This window comes from Aquarana catesbeiana, linkage group LG10 (genome assembly GCF_042186555.1).
Source record: "Aquarana catesbeiana isolate 2022-GZ linkage group LG10, ASM4218655v1, whole genome shotgun sequence".
Classification (NCBI taxonomy): domain Eukaryota; kingdom Metazoa; phylum Chordata; class Amphibia; order Anura; family Ranidae; genus Aquarana; species Aquarana catesbeiana.
This window is the reverse complement of record NC_133333.1, coordinates 9,783,196-9,808,671: the sequence shown is the minus strand read 5'-3', so window position 1 is coordinate 9,808,671 and position 25,476 is coordinate 9,783,196. Positions and strand designations below refer to the sequence as shown.

The window sequence follows — 25,476 nt, the reverse complement described above, 5'->3', positions numbered from 1 at the left end:
ATACATATTGTTATTTCTTTCATTTAGACAAAATCATTTGCGATTCTGACAAGCTTTCAGGTAAGTGATGAAAAGGGAGCTCTAGTTTATATCCTGTATGAGCATATTATGTATTGAATACAGCTTATGGGTCTTGAACCGCCTTGAGCTCCAGGAGCTTTTACCCCATTTATTTCTATTCAGCACTGCGCTACTTTGAATGGCAATTGCTCAGTCATGCAACCCCTTACCCAAATCACATTTAAATTATTATTTTTTTTTCACACAAATAGAGCTTTCTTCTGGTGGTATTTTATCACCTCACCTCATTTTCTACTTTCTGTTATAAAACATATCCAATAAGATCAAAGTTCTTCATAAATTTAGGCCACAATGTATTCTACTACATATCTCTGGTAAAAAAGAAAAAATAATCCCAATAAGTGTATAATAATTGGTTTGTGTGAAAGTGATAGCTTCTACAAATTACGGTGTATATATTTAAAATTGATCAATCCTCATGTATTAACCGCTGATCTTATTTTTTTGAGGGCCTTAAAATGCCAGGAAAGTACAAATACCCCCCAAATTACCCCTTTTTATCAAGTAGACAGTCTGAGGTATTTAATAAGAGGCATGGCAAGTTTTTTGAAATTGTAATTTTTTTTTTGTCACAATTTTTTTGAAAATTAAGAAATGAAATAAAAGAAAAAATCACAGTATATATATTTTTTTTTACATACTGTCACCAGTGCAGTACAGCTTCATCTTAAACCTAGTGTGGCGGTGATCAGGGACACTAACTAGTGACAGTATGTAAAAAATAAATAAATAAATAAATACTTTATATTCAATTTGTAAACATTTTTTTCCTTTTTAATTTTTTTTTTTTTTTTTTTACATACTGTCATCAGAGCAGCTCAGTGTCACCATAGTGACATTATATTACTCTGGGGGGTGATCAGGGATTTTTTTTACGCTGTTATTGCTTTATACAGTGCAGATCAGTATAAAGACCAGCCTTTCTCAACCTTTTCAACACAGAGGAACCCTTGAAATAGTTCTGCGGTCTCAGGGAACCCCTGCTAAAAATTAGAAATCTACAACTCATGGTACATTAGTGTGATGGTCAGTGGGAAGAACGGTCCTTACACTCATTGGGAAGAATTACCTCTTTACAGATAGTTAAAAAGATCAATAGCATCCGTGGGAACTTATCTGAGAAGCAGAAATTGGCCAATGTTGAAGGAACCCCTGGCAACCTCTGGAGGAACCCTGGTTGAGAATCACTGATATAGGAGATTGTTTTAGCTGTCTATGATTGGCTACAGCTAATCACATTGTACAGGTAGCCAGAGACCATGTGATTGCTTGGTGGACACAGCAGGTGATGGGAATGTGTCTCTACATGCCCAGGTGGCAGGTGCTGCGCATGTCAACTAGATAACATAGAGGTATGGGATTGCCCTTCTACGAGCCGCCAGCAAGTGGTTAATTCAATGTGGTTTTATCTTTTAGATTTAGCAGAAATTTTTGTAAGTTATGTTGTATTTGTCTTCTAATAATTACTTTAGAGTATTTTTAGCGAAAATATAATTCTGCTTTTTTTTTGGGTGGGGAGGGGCTGTCAGGTGTGCTGAATAGGTTCCTGTGATTTCTAACAGCAGACCTGTGCAGTGGCGGCTGGTGCTCAATATTTTGGGGGGGTGGCAAACCAATGCCAACCCCCCCCAGGAGACAGGCGGGAATGTGACCCCCCCCTGCATGCAGGAGACGGGCAGGATGTGAATGTGGCAGCGATCAGAGGCCTCCTTACCTTAGGAAGGAGGCAGATCAGGCAGACATGGATCCGGGCTGCAGCTCCTCGCTCCGGGGCCATTGCTTCTCCTCCAGGCCCAACAGGAAGTGGGTCCTGACTGAGACCTGATTGGCCGGGAGTTTTAAGACTCCCTGGCCAATCAGGTCTAAGGAATTGCTTCCTGATTGGCCGGGAGGAGAATCAGGAAGACATGGCGCAGTGCTCTGTGCCCCAAGCACACCCTTTTTTAAGCCAATTCGAGCCTCAGGCTCTAATAGTGCTTAAAAAAAAAACATGGAAATCCCTGCATCTGGCACCCTGCATGTATATTAGTGGGCTGGACGCATGGATAGGGAGGGTGGTGCCCCTGGACCTGTGTGTGTGTGTATATATATATATATATATATATATATATATATATATATATATACATATATATATATATATATATATATATATATATATATATATATATAGTATATATTAGTATTGGTATACAGTATATATATATATTTGCTCTATGTTTTTGTTTTTTCTTAGGTGCAAAAGGTCATGCCAATGGGCGCCCAGTAACAGAAGCCATCGGTGAGTATGAAAATATAATAAATAAAGCATAATCACTGTGATGAATTGCTAAGATAGGCATGAAATACAAGGAGAGTCTCTGATCTGGCTGTTCAATGAATTCAGTCAATATTACCCCGATACCCGCCTAGGTGAACATACACTTTGTAGGTTAATTTTTATTGTTCTCCCCCAAGATAAGCAGAGCTGATAGCTTTTCATTATCTAATTTTTTTAAAAATGATTTAATATAGAAAAAAATATTTTTAAAGTGCGCATACTGTATATGTGATTCTAATAGCCCTAGGGTTATGTGACCCCCCTATACTGTAATAAAGCTCCCAGACATATTTGTCCTCAGAATAAGACCATCGCTTGTAGTAGTTAGAAGTAGATTACTTTTGCTTTTGTTTTATTTATGAGCATTTGAGGAAGAGAGGGTTAGGGATACCCAAAAAGTCATTTCCTATCATTAGTAGCTTTAAAGTGGTTCACAACAAGGATTAGACCAAAATAATGACTCTCCAGGTGAGTGAACTGAACCCAGGGGGCTGCACAGCTCGTCTGTGAGATTCAGTAACATTCACAAATCCGGAATATTTCTGCACTCCTTGGTATCTTTATTGAGACATTAAACTGACAGGAACGTTAAAAGGTGACGCGTTTCGTGCCAAATTCCCGGCCAGCTCAGACCGCCCAGGTTTTTGAATGACGTCAGGTAAAACAAGTCACAGAAGTGCTGAACGAAGTGCTCTCCTGTGATCCATAGGAGAAGTACAGCCAGAGGAGCTTTCCCCGTACTTCTCCTTTATTCACCCGACATCACAAGTGGTGATTAGAAGTGGGCAGCCGACGGTGGAAATATCCAGGTCTTCACTCCCACGGGGTGTTCATGCCAGGAACTGTTGTTGGCAATTCGGAAGAGCAGCCAGGCAGAAATCATTGTATGTTACATATGAATATTACATAAGACCAATTAAAAAAAAAAAAAAAAAGATTTTTAATACAGAAATGTTGTCTTATGTCGCGTACACATGAGCGGACTTTTCGACCGGACTGGCCCGACCGACCGAGTCCGGCGGACAATCCGATCGTGTGTGGGCTTCATCTGACCTTCAGCGGACTTTTCCAGTTGAAAATCTGACGGAGTTTAGATTTGAAATATGCTTCAAATCTTTCCAATGGACTCGAATCCGGTCGAAAAATCAGCTTGTCTGTATGCTAGTCCGACAGATGAAACCCATGCTAGGGCAGCTATTGGCTACTGGCTATCAACTTCCTTATTTTAGTCTGGTCATATGTCATCACGTACGAATCCATCAGACTTTGGTGTGATCGTGTATAGGCAAGTCTGTTTGTTCAAAAGTCCATCGGAAGTCCGTCAAAAGTCTGTCGAAAGTCCATCGGAAAGTCCGTCGGACCAGTCTGGTCGAAAAGTCCGCTCGTGTGTACGTGGCATTAGTGAAAAGTCTGTTCATGTACAGTATAGGATGCACTCAATACTCAATACAGGAGACGGGCAGGATGTGAATGTGGCAGCGATCAGAGGCCACCTTACCTTAGGAAGGAGGCAGATCAGGCAGACATGGATCCGGGCTGCAGCTCCTCGCTCCGGGGCCATTGCTTCTCCTCCAGGCTGAACAGGAAGTGGGTCCTGACTAAGACCTGATTGGCCGGGAGTTTTAAGACTCCCTGGCCAATCGGGTCTCAGGAACTGCTTCCTGATTGGTCAGGAGGAGAATCAGGAAGACAATAGCCAATATTAATACACTAATGTCACACAACTGGGTGGGCTCATGGTGCAGTGCTCTGTGCCCCAAGCACACCCTTTTTTAAGCCAATTAGAACCTCAGGCTCTAATATTGCTTAAAAAAAACCCATGGAAATCCCTGCATCTGGCACCCTGCATGTAGATTAGTGGGCTGGACGCATGGATGGGGGGGTGGTGCTCCTGGACCTGTGTGTGTGTGTATATATAAATATATATATATATATATATATATATATATATATATATAGTAGTGTAATGTAAAGTAGTGAGTGTACAGCTTGTATAACAGTGTAAATTTGATGTCCCCTCAAAATAACTCAACACACAGCCATTAATGTCTAAACCGCTGACAACAAAAGTGAGTCAAAATGTCCACATTGGGCCCAATTAGCCATTTTCCCTCTCTGGGGTCATGTGACTCATTAGTGTCTCAGGTGCGAATGGGGAGCAGGTGTGTTAAATTTGGTGTTATCGCTCTCACTCTCTCATACTGGTCACTGGAAGTTCAACATGGCACCTCATGGCAAAGAACTCTCTGAGGATCTGAAAAAAAAAATTGTCGCTCTACATAAAGATGGCCTAGGCTATAGGAAAACTGCCAAGACCCTGAAACTGAGATGCAGCACGCTGGCCAAGACCATACAGCGGTATAACAGGACAGGTTCCACTCAGAACAGGCCTCGCCATGGTCCACCAAAGAAGTTGAGTGCATGTGCTCAGCATCATATCCAGAGGTTGTCTTTGGGAAATAGACGTATCAGTGCTGCCAGCATTGCTGCAGAGGTTGTAGGGGTGGGGGGTCAGCCTGTCAGTACTCAGACCATACGCCACACACTGCATCAAATTGGTCTGCATGGCTGTCGTGCCAAAAGGAAGCCTCTTCTAAAGAAAATGCACAAGAAAGCGCGCAGTTTGCTTTAGACAAGCAGACTAAGGACATGGGTGGTCATGTGACCCCAAACACACCTCCAAGATTATTATTATTATTATACAGGATTTATATATCACCAACAGTTTACGCAGCGCTTTACAATATAAAAGGGAGACAATACAGTTATAATACAATAAAATACAAGAGGATTAAGAGGGCCCTGCTCAGAAGAGCTTACAATCTAATAGGGTGGGGCAGGTGGTACAAAAGGTTGTAATTGAGGGGAATGAGCTGTTGGAAGTGGTAGGAGATTAGTTGGAGACGTGATAGGATTTCCTGAAGAGATGAGTTTTCAGGGATCGCCTGAAGGTAGCAAGAGTAGGGGATAGCCGGATAGATGGAGGTAGCGAGTTCCAGAGGATGGGAGAGGCTCTTGAGAAATCCTGGAGACGAGCATGGGAGGAGGAGATGAGAGAGCTTGAAAGCAGCAGGTCTTGATGACCACTGCCTTGCTAAAGAAGCTGAAGGTAAAGGTGATGGACTGGCCAAGCATGTCTCCAGACCTAAACCCTATTGAGCATCAGTGGGGCATCCTCAAACAGAAGGTGGAGGAGCGCAAGGTCTCTAACATCCACCAGCTCCATGATGTCGTCAATGAACTGTAGCTCCCCAGTTCCGCCAGCACCCATGCAGCCCCAGACCATGACACTCCCACCACCATGCTTGACTGTAGACAAGACACACTTGTCTTTGTCCTCCTCACCTGGGTGCCGCCACACACGCTTGTCACCATCTGAGCCAAATCAGTTTATCTTGGTCTCATCAGACCACAGGACATGGTTCCAGTAATCCATGTCCTTAGTCTGCTTGTCTTCAGCAAACTGTTTGCAGGCTTTCTTGTGCATCATCTTTAGAAGAGGCTTCCTTCTGGGACGACAGCCATGCTGATCAATTTGATGCAGTGTGCGGCGTATGGTCTGAGCACTGACAGGCTGACCCCCCACCCCTTCAACCTCTGCAGCAATGCTGGCAGCACTCATATGTCTATTTCCCAAAGACAACCTCTGGATATGACGCTGAGCACGTGACCTCAACTTCTTTGGTGGACCATGGTGAGGCTTGTTCTGAATGGAACCTGTCCTGTTATACCGCTGTATGGTCTTGGCCACCGTGCTGCAGCTCAGTTTCAGGGTCTTGACAATCTTCTTATAGCCTAGGCCATCTTTATGTAGAGCAACAATTCTTTTTTTCAGATCCTCAGAGAGTTCTTGAGGTGCCATGTTGAACCTCCAGTGACCAGTATGAGAGAGTGAGAGCGATAACACCAAATTTAACACAGCTGCTCCCCATTCACACCTGAGACCTTGTAACACTAACGAGTCACATGACACCGGGGAGGGAAAAGGGCTAATTGGGCCCAACTTGGACATTTTCACTTAGGGGTGTACTGACTTTTGTTGCCAGCGGTTTAGACATTAATGGCTGTGTGTTGAGTTATTTTGAGGGGACAGCAAATTTACACTGTTATACAAGCTGTACACTCACTACTTTACATTGTAGCAAAATGTAATTTCTTCAGTGTTGTCACATGAAAAGATAGAAGAAAAGATTTACAAAAATGTGAGGGGTGTACTCACTTTTGTGAGATACTGTATATATATATATATATATATATATATATATATATATATATATATATATATTTATATTTATATTTATACACACAGTATATATATATTTGCTCTATGTTTCTGTTTTTTCTTAGGTGCAGTAGGCCATGCCAATGGGCGCCCAGTAACAGGAGTCAGAGGTGAGTGTGAAAATATAAGAAATAAAGCATAATCACTGTGATTAATTGCTAAGATAGGCACGAAATACGGGGAGAGTTTCTGATCTGGCTGTTCAATGAATCCAGTCAATATTACCCCCATACCCGCCTAGGTGAACATACACTTTGTAGGTTAATCTTTATTGTTCTCCCCCCAGATAAGCAGAGCTGATAGCTTTTGATTATCTATTTTTTTAAATTATTTAAAATAAAAAAAATGTTTTAAAGGGCACATACTGTATATGGGATTCTAATAGCCCTAGGGTTATGTGACCCCCTATACTGTAATAAAGCTCCCAGACATATTTGTCCTCAGAATAAGACCATCGCTTGTAGTAGTTAGAAGTAGATTACTTTTGCTTTGGTTTTATTTATGAGCATTTGAGGGAGAGATGGTTAGGGATACCCAAAAAGCCATTTCCTATCATTAGTAGCTTTAAAGTGATTCACAACAAGGATTAGACCAAAATAATGACTCTCCAGGTGAGTGACCCGAACCCAGGGGGCTGCACAGCTCGTCTGTGAGATTCAGTAACATTCACATATCTGGAATATTTCTGCACTCCTTGGTATCTTTATTGAGACATTAAACTGACAGGAACGTTAAAAGGTGACGCGTTTCGTGCTAAATTCCCGGCCAGCTCAGACCTCCCAGGTTTTTGAATGACGTCAGGTAAAACAAGTCACAGAAGTGCAGAACGAAGTGCTCTCCTGTGATCCATAGGAGAAGTGCAGCCAAAGGAGCTTTCCCCGTACTTCTCCTTTATTCACCCGACATCACAAGTGGTGATCAGATGTGGGCAGAAGACGGTGGAAATATCCAGGTCTTCACTCCCACGGGGTGTTCATGCCAGGAACGGTTGTTGGCACTTTGAGTGGAAGAGCAGCCAGGCAGAAAAGCATTGCATGTTGCAGAAGATGTACCTGCGGGGAAAGAGAGTGTGGAAGTGAGACAATGTCTCCACCAGTGTCGTAGATGGTGGGAGAACAGTGGAAATGGCTGAAAATAATTGCAAATCATTATTACAAAATCTTAGCAACTTGAGACAATTCTGCCACCAATGATGTCATATTCTACTGAATAATCAATGGAGAATGATACCAAGAAAAGGTCACTTATAGCTGCAACTAGTTTTGTTTTTTATGTGTTCCTGGCCCTTAAAAATGATTTTCATGAAATTATACATATTCCTATTTCTTTCATTTAGAATCATTCTTTGATAATGCTGCGAAGTTTTTAGGTAAGTGATGAAAGGGAAGCTCTAGTCCTGTATAAGTATATCATGTACTGAATACAGCGTATGGATCTATGACATCCGGTATTATCCACCTCTGGAAGGTTTATCCCCTCCATGACCAGGCCATTGTTTGCTATTCAGCACTGCACTACTTTAACTGGTAACTGCATGCAACACTATAACCAAATGAAATTTATATGATTTTTTTACACAAATAAAGCTTTTTTTGGTGGTATTTGGTCACCCCTGGGATTTTTTTTAATCTATATATTATATAAACAAAAAATTTGAAGATTTTGAAAAAAAATAATATTTTTTACTTTCTATCATAAAAACATATCCAAAAAAATCAAAGTTTTTTTTTTTTTTTTATAAATGTAGGCCAAAAAGTATTCTACTACATATCTTTGGTAAAAAAAAATAAAATCCCAATAAGTGTATATTAATTGGTTTGTGTGAAAGTTATAGCGTCTACAAACTATGGGATATATATTTGAGAATTGATCAGTCCTAATGTACTGACGGCCGATCTCAAAACCCAAAATTCATTATCTCAGAAAATTTGAATATTACATAAGACCAATAAAAAAAAAAAAAAAACAAAGATTTTTAATACAGAAAAGTTGTCTTATGCCACGTACACACGAGCAAACTTTTCAACCGGACTGGTCCGACGGACCAAGTCCGGCGGACAATCCGATCGTGTGTGGTCTTCATCTGACCTTCAGCGGACTTTTCCAGTTGAAAATCTGACGGACTTTAGATTTGAAACATGCTACAAATCTTTCCGACAGACTCGAATCCGGTCGAAAAATCTGCTCGTCTGTATGCTAGTCCAACAGACGAAAACCCATGCTAGGGCAGCTATTGGCTACTGGCTATCAACTTCCTTATTTTAGTCAAATCGTATGTCATCACGTACGAATCCGTCAGACTTTGGTGTGATCGTGTATAGGCAAGTCCGTTTGTTCAAAAGTCCATCGGAAGTCCGTCGGAAAGTCCGTCGGACCAGTCTGGTCGAAAAGTCCGCTCGTGTGTACGTGGCATTAGTGAGAAGTCTGTCCATGTACAGTATAGGATGCACTCAATACTTGGTCGGGGCTCCTTTTGCGTGAATTACGGCATCAATGCGGTGTGGCATGGAGGAGATCAGCCTGTGGCACTGCTGTGGTGTGATGGAAGTCCAGGTTGCTTTGATAGCGGCCTTCAGCTCGTCTGCATTGTTGGGTCTGGTGTCTCTCATCTTCCTCTTGACAATACCTCACAGATTCTCTATGGGATTTAGGTCAGGTGAGTTTGCTGACCAATCGAGCACAGTGATACTATGATCATGTGACCAGGTATTGGTAGTTTTGGCAGTGTGGGAGGTGCCAAGACCTGCTGGAAAATGAAATCAGCATCTCCATAAAGCTGGTCAGCAGAAGGAAGCATGAGGTGCTCTAGAATTTCCTGGTAGAGGGCTGCGCTGACTTTGGACTTGATAAAACACAGAGGACCAACACCAGCAGATGACACGACTCCCCAAATCATCACCGACTGTGGAAACTTCACACTGGACCTCATCCAACTTGGATTCTGTGCTTCTCCACTCTTCCTCCAGACTCTGGGACCTTCGTTTCCAAACAAAATGCAAAATATTCCAGTCAGTGATGATTTGGGGAGCCGCGTCATCTGCTGGTGTTGGTCCTCTGTGTTTTTAAGTCCAAAGTCAGCGCAGTCCTCTACTAGGAAATTCTAGAGCTCTTCATGAGAATCTGTGGGGTATTGCCAAGAGGAAGGTGAGAGACACCAGAAAACAGGTCACAGGAGTGCAGAACAAAGTGCAGTCCAATGATCCATAGAAGTATAGATAAAATAGCTTTGGCCATACTTCTCCTTTAATCACTTGATATCATAAATGGTGTTCAGCAGTGGTGGCTGGTGCTCAAAATTTTTAGGGGGGTGCAAAGAAACTGAAAAAAAAAATCAATTGCATCCTCACTGTGCCCATCAAATGCAGCTACTGTGCCCATCAATTGCCGCCACTGTGCCATCAAACGAAGCCACTGTACCCATAAATTGCCACCACTGTGCCTATTAAACGCTGCCACTGTGCCTATCAAGCGCAGACACTGTGCAATCAAACGCAGCTACTGTAACCATCAATTGCTGCCAGTTTGCCCCATCAATTGCTGCCAGTTTGCCCCATCAATTGCCACCAGTTTGCCCCATCAATTGCTGCCAGTGTGCCCCCCTGCCTGGCACTTACCTGTCTCGGGTCAGTGCTGTCCTCCACACTCCCTCCGAGTCCTCGATGTCTTCTCCCGTCCTCTTCTGCTATGATTGGCGTCCAATCACAGCGCCTGTCGCTTCAGCCAGTCAGGTGACAGGTAACCAGACCCGGTGCACCTGATTGGCTGAGAGGCAGGTCAGTGTTAGGGAAGCGGTTTATTTGATTCCCTAACACAGCACTACGTAAGCAGCAAACGCACAGCAGTGAGCCCGCTGTTTACCAATTTGGAAGCCTATTAGAGCCGACGGCTCTAATCAGGCACTTCCAAAACACCCCCGCCGCTGTAATTCAGATGCCCGGAGCCCAACAAGGGGTCAGGCAATCTGAATAGGAGGCGGCAGCGGCGACAATAGATAGATTCATGCAATGCATGAATCTAATCTATTGAAGATTGACGGGTGCAGGAGAGAGGGGGGCGGCACTCCTGCGTCCTCTATGGACGCACCGCCGCTGGTGTTCAGATGTGGGCAACAGATGGTGGAAATATCCAGGTCTTCACTCCCACGGGGTGTTCATGCCAGGAATGGCTGTTGGCACTTTGTGTGGAAGAGCAGCCAGGCAAAAAGCCTCCAGCATGTACCTGCAGGAAAAAGAGAGAAAAGCTCAGAGGGTGGAACTGAGACAATGTCTCCACCAGTGTCGGAGATGGTGGGAGAACGGTGGAAATGGCTGAAAATAATGGCAAATCATTATTACAAAATCTTAGCAAACTGAGACAATTCTGCCACCAATGATGTCATATTCTACTGAATAATCAATGGAGGATGATACCAAGAAAAGGTCATTTATAGCTGCAACTAGTTTTGCTTTCTATGTGTTCCTGGTCCTTAAAAAAATATATTTTTCACGATTTTTTAAGTTATACATATTGTTATTTCTTTCATTTAGACGAAATCTTTCGCAATTATATACAAGCTTTAAGGTAAGTGATGAAAAGGGAGCTCTAGTTTATATCCCGTATGAGTATATTATGTATTGAATACAGCTTATGGGTCTTGAACCGCCTTGAGCTCCAGGAGCTTTTACCCCCTTTTATGACCAGGCCATTTATTTCTATTCAGCACTGTGCTACTTTAACTGGCAATTTCTCAGTAATGCAACACTGTACCCAAATCACATTTATATTATTATTTTTTTTTCACACAAATAGAGCTTTCTTCTGGTGGTATTTGATCACCTCTGGGTTTTTTTATTTTTTATAATTCTGAAAAAAAAAAAAAATATTTTCTACTTTCTGTTATAAAACATATCCAATAAAATCAAAGTTCTTCATAAATTTAGGCCACAATGTATTCTACTACATATCTCTGGTAAAAAAAATAATCCCAATAAGTGTATAGTAATTGGTTTGTGTGAAAGTGATAGCTTCTACAAATTACGGTGTATATATTTAAAATTGAACATTCCTGATGTATTAACCGCTGATATTATTATTATTCTTTTGAGGCCCTAAAATGCCAGAAAAGTACAAATACCCCCCAAATGACTCCTTTTTGTCAAGTAGACAGTCTGAGGTATTTAATAAGAGGCATGGCAAGTTTTTTGAAATTGTAATTTTTTTTTTTTTGTCACATTTTTTTTGAAAATTAAGAAATGAAATAAAAAAAAAAAAAAATCACAGTATTTTTTTTTTTTTTTACATACTGTCACCAGTGCAGTACAGCTTCATCTTAAACCTGGTGAGGCGGTGATCAGGGACACTAACTAGTGACAGTATGTAAAAAAAAAAAAATATATATATATTTTTTATTCAATTTGTAAACATTTTTTTCCTTTTTATTTTTTTACATCAGAGTAGCGCAGTGTCACCATAGTGACATTATATTACTCTGGGTGGTGATCAGGGATTTTTTTTTTTGTACGCTGTTATTGCTTTATACAGTACAGATCAGTATATAGGAGATTGTTTTAGCTGTCTATGATTGGCTACAGCTAATCACATTGTACAGGTAGCCAGACACCATGTGATTACTTGGTGGACACAGCAGGTGATGGGAATGTGTCTCTACATGCCCAGGTGGCATGAGCTGCGCATGTCAACTAGCTAACATAGAGGTATGGGATTGCCCTTCTACGAGCCACCGGCAACTGCTTAAGTCAATGTGGTTTTATCTTTTAGATTTAGCAGAAATTTTTGTAAGTTATGTTGTATTTGTCTTCTAATAATGACTTTAGAGTATTTTTAGCGAAAATATAATTCTGCTTTTTTTTTGGGTGGGGAGGGGCTGTCAGGTGTGCTGAAGAGGGTCCTGTGATTTCTAACAGCAGACCTGTGCAGTGGCGGCTGGAGCTCAATGTTTTGGGGGGGTGGCAAACCAATGCCAGCCCCCCCCAAGAGACAGGCGGGAATGCAGCCATCCCCCCCCTGCATGTGGGAGACGGGCAGGACATGAATGCGGCAGCAATTAGGGGCCACCTTACCTTAGGAAGGAGGCAGATCAGGTAGACATGGATCTGGGCTGCAGCTCCTCGCTCCGGGGCCATTGCTTCTCCTCCAGGCCGAACAGGAAGTGGGTCCTGACTGAGACCTGATTGGCTGGGAGTTTTAAGACTCTCTGGCCAATCGGGTCTCAGGAAGTGCTTCCTGATTGGTCAGGAGGAGAATCAGGAAGACAAAAGCCAATATTAATGCGCTAATGTCACACAACTGGGTGGGCTCATGGCGCAGTGCTCTGTGCCCCAAGCACACCCTTTTTTAAGCCAATTAGAGCCTTAGGCTCTAATAAGATTGCCAAGACCCTTTAACTGAGATGCAGCACGGTGGTCAAGACCATACAGCGTTATAACAGGACAGGTTCCACGCAGAACAGGCCTCACCATGGTCCACCAAAGAAGTTGAGGTCACGTGCTCAGCATCAAATCCAGAGATTGTCTTTTGGAAATAGACGTATGAGTGCTGCCAGCATTGCTGCAGAGGTTGAAGGGGTGGGGGGGTCAGCCTGTCAGTGCTCAGACCATACGCCGCACACTGAATCACATTGGTCTGCATGGCTGTCGTCCCAGAAGGAAGCCTCTTCTAAAGATGATGCACAAGAAAGCCCGCAGTTTGCTGAAGACAAGCAGACTAAGGACATGGATGGTCATGTGACCCCAAACACACCTCCAAGACAACCACTGCCTTGCTAAAGAAGCTGAGGGTAAAGTTAATGGACTGGCCAAGCATGTCTCCAGACCTAAACCCTATTGAGCATCTGTGGGGCATCCTCAAACAGAAGATGGAGGAGCGCAAGGTCTCTAACATCCACCGTGATGTGATCCACTGTGATGTCGTCAATGAACCGTAGCTTCCCAGTGCCGGCAGCACTCATGCAGCCCCAGACCATGACACTCCCACCACCATGCTTGACTGTAGACAAGACACACTTGTCTTTGTATTCCTCACCTGGTTGCCGCCACACACGCTTGTCACCATCTGAACCAAATAAGTTTATCTTGGTCTCATCAGACCACAGGACATGGTTCCAGTAATCCATGTCCTTAGTCTGCTTGTCTGCAGCAAACTGTTTGTGGACTTTCTTGTGTATCGTCTTTAGAAGAGGCTTCCTTCTGGGACGACAGCCATGCAGACCAATTTGATGCAGTGTGCGGCGTATGGTCTGAGCACTGACAGGCTGACCCCCCCCCCACCCCTACAACCACTGCAGCAATGCTGGCAGCACTCATACGTCTAATTCCCAAAGACAACCTCTGGATATGACGCTGAGCATGTGACCTTAACTTCTTTGGTGGACCATGACGAGGCCTGTTCTGATTGGATCCTGTCCTGTTAAATCGCTGTATGGTCTTGGCCACCGTGCTGCAGGTCAGTTTCAGGGTCTTGGCAATCTTCTTATAGCCTAGGACATCTTTATGTAGAGCAACAATTCTTTATTTCAGATCCTCAGATAGTTCTTGAGGTGCCATGTTGAACTTCCAGTGACCAGTATGAGAGAGTGAGAGCGATAACACCAAATTTAACACACCTGCTCCCCATTCACACCTGAGACCTTGTAACACTAATGAGTCACATGACACCGGGGAGGGAAAAGGGCTAATTGGGCCCAACTTGGACATTTTCACTTAGGGTTGTACTCACTTTTGTTGCCAGCGGTTTAGACATTAATGGCTGTGTGTTGAGTTATTTTGAGGGGACAGCAAATTTACACTGTTATACAAGCTGTACACTCACTACTTTACATTGTAGACAAGTGTCATTTCTTCAGTGTTGTCACATGAAAAGATAGAAGAAAATATTTACAAAAATGTGAGGTGTGTACTCACTTTTGTGAGATACTGTATCTATCTATCTATCTATCTATCTATCTATCTATCTATCTATCTATCTATCTATCTATATATATATAAGTATATCATGTACTGAATACAGCTTATGGATCTATGACATCCGGTATTAGCCACCTCTGGAAGGTTTATCCCCTCCATGACTAGGCCATTGTTTGCTATTCAGCACTGCGCTACTTTAACTGTTAATTGCATCATTTCGCATGAATTATGGCTGCGCTGACTTTGGACTTGATAATACACAGTGGGGACCAACACCAGCAGATGACATGGCTCCCCAAATCATCACTGACTGTGGAAACTTTACAAAGGAACTCATGCAACTTGGATCCTGTGTCTCTCCACTCTTCCTCCAGACTCTAGGACCCTGATTTCCAAATGAAATGCAAAATATTCCAGTCAGCGATGATTTGCTGACTAAATTGTCATCTGCTGGTGTTGGTCCACTGTGTTTTATCAAGTCCAAAGTCAGCGCAGCTCTCTGCCGGAAGATTCTGGAGCTCTTCATGCTTCCCTCTGCTGACCAGCTTCATGGAGATGCTGATTTAATTTTCAAACACGACTTGGCAGCTCCCACACTGCCAAAACTACCAATACCTGGTCACATGATCATGGGATCACTGTGCTCGATTGGCCAGCAAACTCCCCTGACCTAAACCCTATAGAGAATCTGTGGGGTATTGCCAAGAGGAAGGTGAGAGACACCAGAAAACAGGTCACAGGAGTGCAGAACAAAGTACAGTCCAATGATCCATAGAAGTATAGATAAAATAGCTTTGGCCATACTTCTCCTTTAATCACTTGATATCACAAACGGTGTTCAGATGTGGGCAACAGACGGTGGAAATATCCAGGTCTTCACTCCCACGGGGTGTTCATGCCAGGAACGGTTGTTGGCACTTTGAGTGGAAGAGCAGCCAGGCAAAAAGCACAAAAACACACAAATAAAGCTTTTTTGGTGGTATTTGGTCACGCCTGGGATTTTTTTTAATCTATATATTATATAAACAAAAAATGTGAAGATTTTGAAAAAAAATAATATTTTTTACTTTCTATCATAAAAACATATCCAAAAAAATCAAAGTTTTTTTTTTTTTTTTTTTTTTTTTATATAAATGTAGGCCAAAAAGTATTCTACTACATATCTTTGCTAAAAAAAAATAAAATCCCAATAAGTGTATATTAATTGGTTTGTGTGAAAGTTATAGCGTCTACAAACTATGGGATATATATTTGAGAATTGATCAGTCCTAATGTACTGACGGCCGATCTCAAAACCCAAAATTCATTATCTCAGAAAATTAGAATATTACATAAGACCAATTAAAAAAAAAAAAAACAAAGATTTTTAATACAGAAATGTTGTCTTATGCCACGTACACAGACTTTTCAACCGGACTGGTCCGACGGACCAAGTCCGGCGGACAATCCGATCGTGTGTGGTCTTCATCGGACCTTCAGCGGACTTTTCCAGTTGAAAATCTGACGGACTTTAGATTTGAAACATGCTACAAATCTTTCCGACGGACTCGAATCCGGTCGAAAATTCTGCTCGTCTGTATGCTAGTCCAACAGATGAAAACCCATGCTAGGGCAGCTATTGGCTACTGGCTATCAACTTCCTTATTTTAGTCCGGTCGTATGTCATCACGTACGAATCCGTCAGACTTTGGTGTGATCGTGTATAGGCAAGTCCGTTTGTTCAAAAGTCCATCGGAAGTCCGTCGGAAAGTCCGTCGGACCAGTCTGGTCGAAAAGTCCGCTCGTGTGTACACGGCATTAGTGAGAAGTCTGTCCATGTACAGTATAGGATGCACTCAATACTTGGTCGGGGCTCCTTTTGCGTGAATTACGGCATCAATGCGGTGTGGCATGGAGGAGATCAGCCTGTGGCACTGCTGTGGTGTGATGGAAGTCCAGGTTGCTTTGATAGCGGCCTTCAGCTCGTCTGCATTGTTGGGTCTGGTGTCTCTCATCTTCCTCTTGACAATACCCCACAGATTCTCTATGGGATTTAGGTCAGGTGAGTTTGCTGACCAATCGAGCACAGTGATACTATGATCATGTGACCAGGTATTGGTAGTTTTGGCGGTGTGGGAGGTGCCAAGACCTGCTGGAAAATGAAATCAGCATCTCCATAAAGCTGGTCAGCAGAGGGAAGCATGAGGTGCTCTAGAATTTCCTGGTAGAGGGCTGCGCTGACTTTGGACTTGATAAAACACAGAGGACCAACACCAGCAGATGACACGACTCCCCAAATCATCGCTGACTGTTGAAACTTCACACTGGACCTCATGCAACTTGGATTCTGTGCTTCTCCACTCTTCCTCCAGACTCTGGGACCTTCGTTTCCAAACAAAATGCAAAATATTCCAGTCAGTGATGATTTGGGGAGCCGTGTCATCTGCTGGTGTTGGTCCTCTGTGTTTTTAAGTCCAAAGTCAGCGCAGTCCTCTACTAGGAAATTCTAGAGCTCTTCATGAGAATCTGTGGGGTATTGCCAAGAGGAAGGTGAGAGACACCAGAAAACAGGTCACAGGAGTGCAGAACAAAGTGCAGTCCAATGATCCATAGAAGTATAGATAAAATAGCTTTGGCCATACTTCTCCTTTAATCACTTGATATCACAAATGGTGTTCAGCAGTGGCGGCTGGTGCTCAAAATTTTTAGGGGGGCGCAAAGAAACTGAAAAAAAAAATCAATTGCATCCTCACTGTGCCCATCAAACGAAGCCACTGTACCCATAAATTGCCACCACTGTGCCTATTAAACGCTGCCAATGTGTAATCAAGCGCAGCCACTGTGCCTATCAAACGCAGCCACTGCACCCATAAATTGCTGCCACTGTGCAATCAAACGCAGCTACTGTAACTATCAATTGCTGCCAGTGTGCCCCATCAATTGCTGCCAGTTTGCCCCATCAATTGCCACCAGTTTGCCCCATCAATTGCTGCCAGTGTGCCCCCCTGCCTGGCACTTACCTGTCTCGGGTCAGTGCTGTCCTCCACACTCCCTCCGAGTCCTCGATGTCTTCTCCCGTCCTCTTCTGCTATGATTGGCGTCCAATCACAGCGCCTGCCGCTTCAGCCAATCAGGTGACAGGTAACCAGACCCGGTGCACCTGATTGGCTGAGAGGCAGGTCAGTGTTAGGGAAGCGGTTTATTTGATTCCCTAACACAGCACTACGTAAGCAGCAAACGCACAGCAGTGAGCCCGCTGTTTACCAATTTGGAAGCCTATTAGAGCCGACGGCTCTAATCAGGCACTTCCAAAACACCCCCGCCGCTGTAATTCAGATGCCCGGAGCCCAACAAGGGGTCAGGCAATCTGAATAGGAGGCGGCAGCGGCGACAATAGATAGATTCATGCAATGCATGAATCTAATCTATTGAAGATTGACGGGTGCAGGAGAGAGGGGGCGGCGCTCCTGCGTCCTCTATGGACGCACCGCCGCTGGTGTTCAGATGTGGGCAACAGATGGTGGAAATATCCAGGTCTTCACTCCCACGGGATGTTCATGCCAGGAATGGCTGTTGGCACTTTGTGTGGAAGAGCAGCCAGGCAAAAAGCCTCCCACATGTACCTGCAGGAAAAAGAGAGAAAAGCTCAGAGGGTGGAAGTGAGACAATGTCTCCACCAGTGTCAGAGATGGTGGGAGAACGGTGGAAATGGCCGAAAATAATGGCAAATCATTATTACAAAATCTTAGCAAACTGAGACAATTCTGCCACCAATGATGTCATATTCTACTGAATAATCAATGGAGAATGATACAGAGAAAAGGTCACTTATAGCTGCAACTAGTTTTGCTTTCTATGTGTTCCTGGACCTTAAAAAAATATATTTTTCACGATTTTTTAAGTTATACATATTGTTATTTCTTTCATTTAGACGAAATCCTTCGCTATTATATACAAGCTTTCAGGTAAGTGATGAAAAGGGAGCTCTAGTTTATATCCCGTATGAGTATATTATGTATTGAATACAGCTTATGGGTCTTGAACCGCCTTGAGCTTCAGGAGCTTTTACCCCCTTTTATGACCAGGCCATTTATTTCTATTCAGCACTGCGCTACTTTAACTGGCAATTGCTCAGTCATGCAACACTGTACCCAAATGACATTTATATTATTATTTTTTTTTCACACAAATAGAGCTTTCTTCTGGTGGTATTTGATCACCTCTGGGTTTTTTTATTTTTTATAATTCTGAAAAAAAAAAAATATTTTCTACTTTCTGTTATAAAACATATCCAATAAAATCAAAGTTCTTCATAAATTTAGGCCACAATGTATTCTACTACATATCTCTGGTAAAAAAAATAATCCCAATAAGTGTATAATAATTGGTTTGTGTGAAAGTGATAGCTTCTACAAATTACGGTGTATATATTTAAAATTGAACATTCCTGATGTATTAACCGCTGATATTATTATTATTTTTTTGAGGCCCTAAAATGCCAGAAAAGTACAAATACCCCCCAAATGACTCCTTTTTGTCAAGTAGACAGTCTGAGGTATTTAATAAGAGGCATGGCAAGTTTTTTGAAATTGTAATTTTTTTTTTTTTGTCACATTTTTTTTGAAAATTAAGAAATGAAATAAAAAAAAAAAAAATCACAGTATTTTATTTTTTTTTTTTACATACTGTCACCAGTGCAGTACAGCTTCATCTTAAACCTGGTGAGGCGGTGATCAGGGACACTAACTAGTGACAGTATGTAAAAAAAAAAAATATATATATATATATATATATATATAAAATATATATTTTTTTTATTCAATTTGTAAACATTTTTTTCCTTTTTATTTTTTTACATCAGAGTAGCGCAGTGTCACCATAGTGACATTATATTACTCTGGGTGGTGATCAGGGATTTTTTTTTTTGTACGCTGTTATTGCTTTATACAGTACAGATCAGTATATAGGAGATTGTTTTAGCTGTCTATGATTGGCTACAGCTAATCACATTGTACAGGTAGCCAGACACCATGTGATTACTTGGTGGACACAGCAGGTGATGGGAATGTGTCTCTACATGCCCAGGTGGCATGAGCTGCGCATGTCAACTAGCTAACATAGAGGTATGGGATTGCCCTTCTACGAGCCACCGGCAACTGCTTAAGTCAATGTGGTTTTATCTTTTAGATTTAGCAGAAATTTTTGTAAGTTATGTTGTATTTGTCTTCTAATAATGACTTTAGAGTATTTTTAGCGAAAATATAATTCTGCTTTTTTTTTGGGTGGGGAGGGGCTGTCAGGTGTGCTGAAGAGGGTCCTGTGATTTCTAACAGCAGACCTGTGCAGTGGCGGCTGGAGCTCAATGTTTTGGGGGGGTGGCAAACCAATGCCAGCCCCCCCCAAGAGACAGGCGGGAATGCAGCCATCCCCCCCCTGCATGTGGGAGACGGGCAGGACATGAATGCGGCAGCAATTAGGGGCCACCTTACCTTAGGAAGGAGGCAGATCAGGCAGACATGGATCTGGGCTGCAGCTCCTCGCTCCGGGGCCATTGCTTCTCCTCCAGGCCGAACAGGAAGTGGGTCCTGACTGAGACCTGATTGGCTGGGAGTTTTAAGACTCTCTGGCCAATCGGGTCTCAGGAAGTGCTTCCTGATTGGTCAGGAGGAGAATCAGGAAGACAAAAGCCAATATTAATGCGCTAATGTCACACAACTGGGTGGGCTCATGGCGCAGTGCTCTGTGCCCCAAGCACACCCTTTTTTAAGCCAATTAGAGCCTTAGGCTCTAATAGTGCTTAAAAAAAACCATGGAAATCCCTGCATCTGGCACCCTGCATGTAGATTAGTGGGCTGGACGCATGGATAGGGGGGGTGGCGCCCCTGGACCTGTGTGTATAGATATATATATATATATATATATATATATATAGTAGTGTAATGTAAAGTAGTGAGTGTACAGCTTGTATAACAGTGTAAATTTGCTTGTCCCCTCAAAATAACTCAACACACAGCCATTAATGTCTAAAACGCTGGCAACAAAAGTGAGTAAAAATGTCCACATTGGGCCCAATTAGCCATTTTCCCTCTCTGGGGTCATGTGACTCATTAGAGTCTCATGTGTGAATGGGGAGCAGGTGTGTTAAATTTGGTGTTATCGCTCTCACTCTCTCATACTGGTCACTGGAAGTTCAACATGGCACCTCATGGCAAAGAACTCTCTGATGATCTGAAAAAAAGAATTGTTGCTCTACATAAAGATGGCCTAGGCTATAATAAGATTGCCAAGACCCTTTAACTGAGATGCAGCACGGTGGTCAAGACCATACAGCGTTATAACAGGACAGGTTCCACGCAGAACAGGCCTCACCATGGTCCACCAAAGAAGTTGAGGTCACGTGCTCAGCGTCATATCCAGAGGTTGTCTTTTGGAAATAGACGTATGAGTGCTGCCAGCATTGCTGCAGAGGTTGAAGGGGTGGGGGGGTCAGCCTGTCAGTGCTCAGACCATACGCCGCACACTGAATCACATTGGTCTGCATGGCTGTCGTCCCAGAAGGAAGCCTCTTCTAAAGATGATGCACAAGAAAGCCCGCAGTTTGCTGAAGACAAGCAGACTAAGGACATGGATGGTCATGTGACCCCAAACACACCTCCAAGACAACCACTGCCTTGCTAAAGAAGCTGAGGGTAAAGTTAATCGACTGGCCAAGCATGTCTCCAGACCTAAACCCTATTGAGCATCTGTGGGACATCCTCAAACAGAAGATGGAGGAGCGCAAGGTCTCTAACATCCACCGTGATGTGATCCACTGTGATGTCGTCAATGAACCGTAGCTTCCCAGTGCCGGCAGCACTCATGCAGCCCCAGACCATGACACTCCCACCACCATGCTTGACTGTAGACAAGACACACTTGTCTTTGTATTCCTCACCTGGTTGCCGCCACACACGCTTGTCACCATCTGAACCAAATAAGTTTATCTTGGTCTCATCAGACCACAGGACATGGTTCCAGTAATCCATGTCCTTAGTCTGCTTGTCTGCAGCAAACTGTTTGTGGACTTTCTTGTGTATCGTCTTTAGAAGAGGCTTCCTTCTGGGATGACAGCCATGCAAACCAATTTGATGCAGTGTGCGGCGTATGGTCTGAGCACTGACAGGCTGACCCCCCCCACCCCTACAACCACTGCAGCAATGCTGGCAGCACTCATACGTCTAATTCCCAAAGACAACCTCTGGATATGACGCTGAGCATGTGACCTTAACTTCTTTGGTGGACCATGACGAGGCCTGTTCTGATTGGATCCTGTCCTGTTAAATCGCTGTATGGTCTTGGCCACCGTGCTGCAGGTCAGTTTCAGGGTCTTGGCAATCTTCTTATAGCCTAGGACATCTTTATGTAGAGCAACAATTCTTTATTTCAGATCCTCAGAGTTCTTGAGGTGCCATGTTGAACTTCCAGTGACCAGTATGAGAGAGTGAGAGCGATAACACCAAATTTAGCACACCTGCTCCCCATTCACACCTGAGACCTTGTAACACTAATGAGTCACATGACACCGGGGAGGGAAAAGGGCTAATTGGGCCCAACTTGGACATTTTCACTTAGGGTTGTACTCACTTTTGTTGCCAGCGGTTTAGACATTAATGGCTGTGTGTTGAGTTATTTTGAGGGGACAACAAATTTACACTTGACCCGGTTAAATTGATGATAGGCAACTCCTATCCTCATATTGATTAGTGGTTCCAAATTAATAATAACTACTGCAGTAGGGAACAGACACAAAAGATACGCTCAGCATCTTTCCAAATTACTGTTCTGCTTTATTATGACGCAATTGAAGGTTTTTATGCACATGATTACGTAGGTATCACATTAATATTACAATTGTACATTTATGGTAACAAGGGGCGTTACATAGGCAGGCCAATTCTAATCAGGACTTGAAAGAATGTAAACATTTACTGAAAACATTATTAGTGCCGTGTGCACAGTGAGGGCAATGTGCAATACATACAAAATACAATACAATTATATACAGAACTTACAAATTTCCATTACAGTCTCCCCTCTTTTGATCAATATTTTGATCACTAACCATACCTGCTATCACCTTTAACCTGGAACCTCCACACGCTTAGGTGGAGGTAGTCCTGGCCAAAGAGGCAAAAAACTCCATTGTGGAGAAAATAATAGCTGAGCAACTTTTTCATTACAAAATGACTTTTTATTGTGAAAAACAAATGATTGATAAGACATATTTACAGATAGGGATGAGCTTCGAGTTCGAATCGAACTCATGCAAGTTCACCGAACAGCGAACAATTTGGGGTGTTCGCGGCAAATTCGAATGCCGGGGAACACCCTTTAAAAGTCTATGGGAGAAATCAAAAGTGCTAATTTTAAAGGCTAATATGCAAGTTATTGTCATAAAAAGTGTTTGGGGACCTGGGTCCTGCCCCAGGGGACATGGATCAATGCAAAAAAAAGTTTTAAAAACGGCCGTTTTTTCAGGAGCAGTGATTTTAATAATGCTTAAAGTCAATCAATAAAAGTGTAATATCCCTTTAAATTTCGTACCTGGGGGGTGTCTATAGTGTGCCTGTAAAGGGGCGCATGTTTCCTGTGTTTAGAACAGTCTGACAGCAAAATGACATTTTGAAGGAAAAAACTCATTTAAAACTACCCGCGGCTATTGCATTGCCGACAATACACATAGAAGTTCATTGATAAAAACGGCATGGGAATTCCCCAAAGGGGAACCCCGAACCAAAATTAAAAAAAATAAATGACGTGGGAGTCCCCCTAAATTCCATACCAGGCCCTTCAGTCTGATATGGATATTAAGGGGAACCCCGGCCAAAATTTTAAAAAAAAAATGACGTGGGGTTCCCCCTAAATTCCATACCAGACCCTTCAGGTCTGGTATGGATTTTAAGGGGAACCCCGCGCCAAAAAAAAAAAAAAAAACGGCGTGGGGTCCCCCCAAAAATCTATACCAGACCCTTATCCGAGCACGCAACCTGGCAGGCCGCAGGAAAAGAGGGGGGGACGAGAGTGCGGCCCCCCCTCCCTCCTGAACCATACCAGGCCACATGCCCTCAACATTGGGAGGGTGCTTTGGGGTAGCCCCCCAAAACACCTTGTCCCCATGTTGATGAGGACAAGGGCCTCATCCCCACAACCCTGGCCGGTGGTTGTGGGGGTCTGCGGGCGGGGGGCTTATCGGAATCTGGAAGCCCCCTTTAACAAGGTGACCCCCAGATCCCGGCCCCCCCCCGTGTGAAATGGTAAGGGTACCATTTCACGAAAAAAGTGTCAAAAATGTTAAAAATGACAAGAGACAGTTTTTGACAATTCCTTTATTTAAATGCTTCTTCTTTCTTCTATCTTCCTTCATCTTCTGGTTCTTCTGGCTCTTCTGGTTCTTCCTCCGGCGTTCTCGTCCAGCATCTCCTCCGTGGCGTCTTCTATCTTCTTCTCCTCGGGCCGCTCCGCACCCATGGCATGGGGGGGAGGCTCCCGCTCTTCTCTTCTTCTTTTCTTCTCTTCTTCTCTTCTTCATTTTCTTCTCCGGGCCGCTCCGCAATCCATGCTGGCATGGAGGGAGGCTCCCGCTGTGTGACGGCGCTCCTCGTCTGACAGTTCTTAAATAACGGGGGGCGGGGCCACCCGGTGACCCCGCCCCCCTCTGACGCACGGTGACTTGACGGGACTTCCCTGTGGCATTCCCCGTGACGTCACAGGGAAGTCCCGTCAAGTCACCGTGCGTCAGAGGGGGGCGGGGTCACCGGGTGGCCCCGCCCCCCCCCGTTATTTAAGAACTGTCAGACGAGGAGCGCCGTCACACAGCGGGAGCCTCCCTCCATGCCAGCATGGATTGCGGAGCGGCCCGGAGAAGAAAATGAAGAAGAGAAGAAGAGAAGAAAAGAAGAAGAGAAGAGCGGGAGCCTCCCCCCATGCCATGGGTGCGGAGCGGCCCGAGGAGAAGAAGATAGAAGACGCCGCGGAGGAGATGCTGGACGAGAACGCCGGAGGAAGAACCAGAAGAGCCAGAAGAACCAGAAGAACCAGAAGATGAAGGAAGATAGAAGAAAGAAGAAGCATTTAAATAAAGGAATTGTCAAAAACTGTCTCTTGTCATTTTTAACATTTTTGACACTTTTTTTGTGAAATGGTAGGGGTACTTATGTACCCTCTTACCATTTCACACAGGGGGGGGCCGGGATCTGGGGGTCACCTTGTTAAAGGGGGCTTCCAGATTCCGATAAGCCCCCCGCCCGCAGACCCCCACAACCACCGGCCAGGGTTGTGGGGATGAGGCCCTTGTCCTCATCAACATGGGGACAAGGTGTTTTGGGGGGCTACCCCAAAGCACCCTCCCAATGTTGAGGGCATGTGGCCTGGTACGGTTCAGGAGGGAGGGGGGGCCGCACTCTCACCCCCCCCTCTTTTCCTGCGGCCTGCCAGGTTGCGTGCTCGGATAAGGGTCTGGTATGGATTTTTGGGGGGACCCCACACGTTTTTTTTTTTTTTTTTGGCGCGGGGTTCCCCTTAAAATCCATACCAGACCTGAAGGGTCTGGTATGGAATTTAGGGGGAACCCCACGTCATTTTTTTTTTTTAATTTTGGCCTGGGTTCCCCTTAATATCCATACCAGACCTGAAGGGCCTGGTATGGAATTTAGGAGGACTCCCACGTCATATTTTTTTTTTAATTTTGGTTCGGGGTTCCCCTTTGGGGAATTCCCATGCCGTTTTTATCAATGAACTTCTATGTGTATTGTCGGCAATGCAATAGCCGTGGGTAGTTTTAAATGAGTTTTTTCCTTCAAAATGTCATTTTGCTGTCAGACTGTTCTAAACACAGGAAACATGCGCCCCTTTACAGGCATACTATAGACACCCCC

The 25,476-nt window shown here is 43.7% G+C and overlaps 1 protein-coding gene across 1 annotated transcript in view; it reads left to right on the top strand.

The window, feature by feature from the left end:
• LOC141111478 (uncharacterized) overlaps positions 1–25,476 on the top strand; it is a 315,956-nt gene that overhangs the window by 277,594 nt on the left and 12,886 nt on the right. Inside the window, exons 11-16 of the mRNA XM_073603770.1 lie at positions 28–60; positions 2,318–2,362; positions 6,749–6,793; positions 8,020–8,052; positions 11,210–11,243; positions 18,495–18,528. Of these exons, the coding sequence (XP_073459871.1) occupies positions 28–60; positions 2,318–2,362; positions 6,749–6,793; positions 8,020–8,052; positions 11,210–11,243; positions 18,495–18,528 (224 nt within the window). The remainder of the gene's footprint in view (positions 1–27; positions 61–2,317; positions 2,363–6,748; positions 6,794–8,019; positions 8,053–11,209; positions 11,244–18,494; positions 18,529–25,476) is intronic.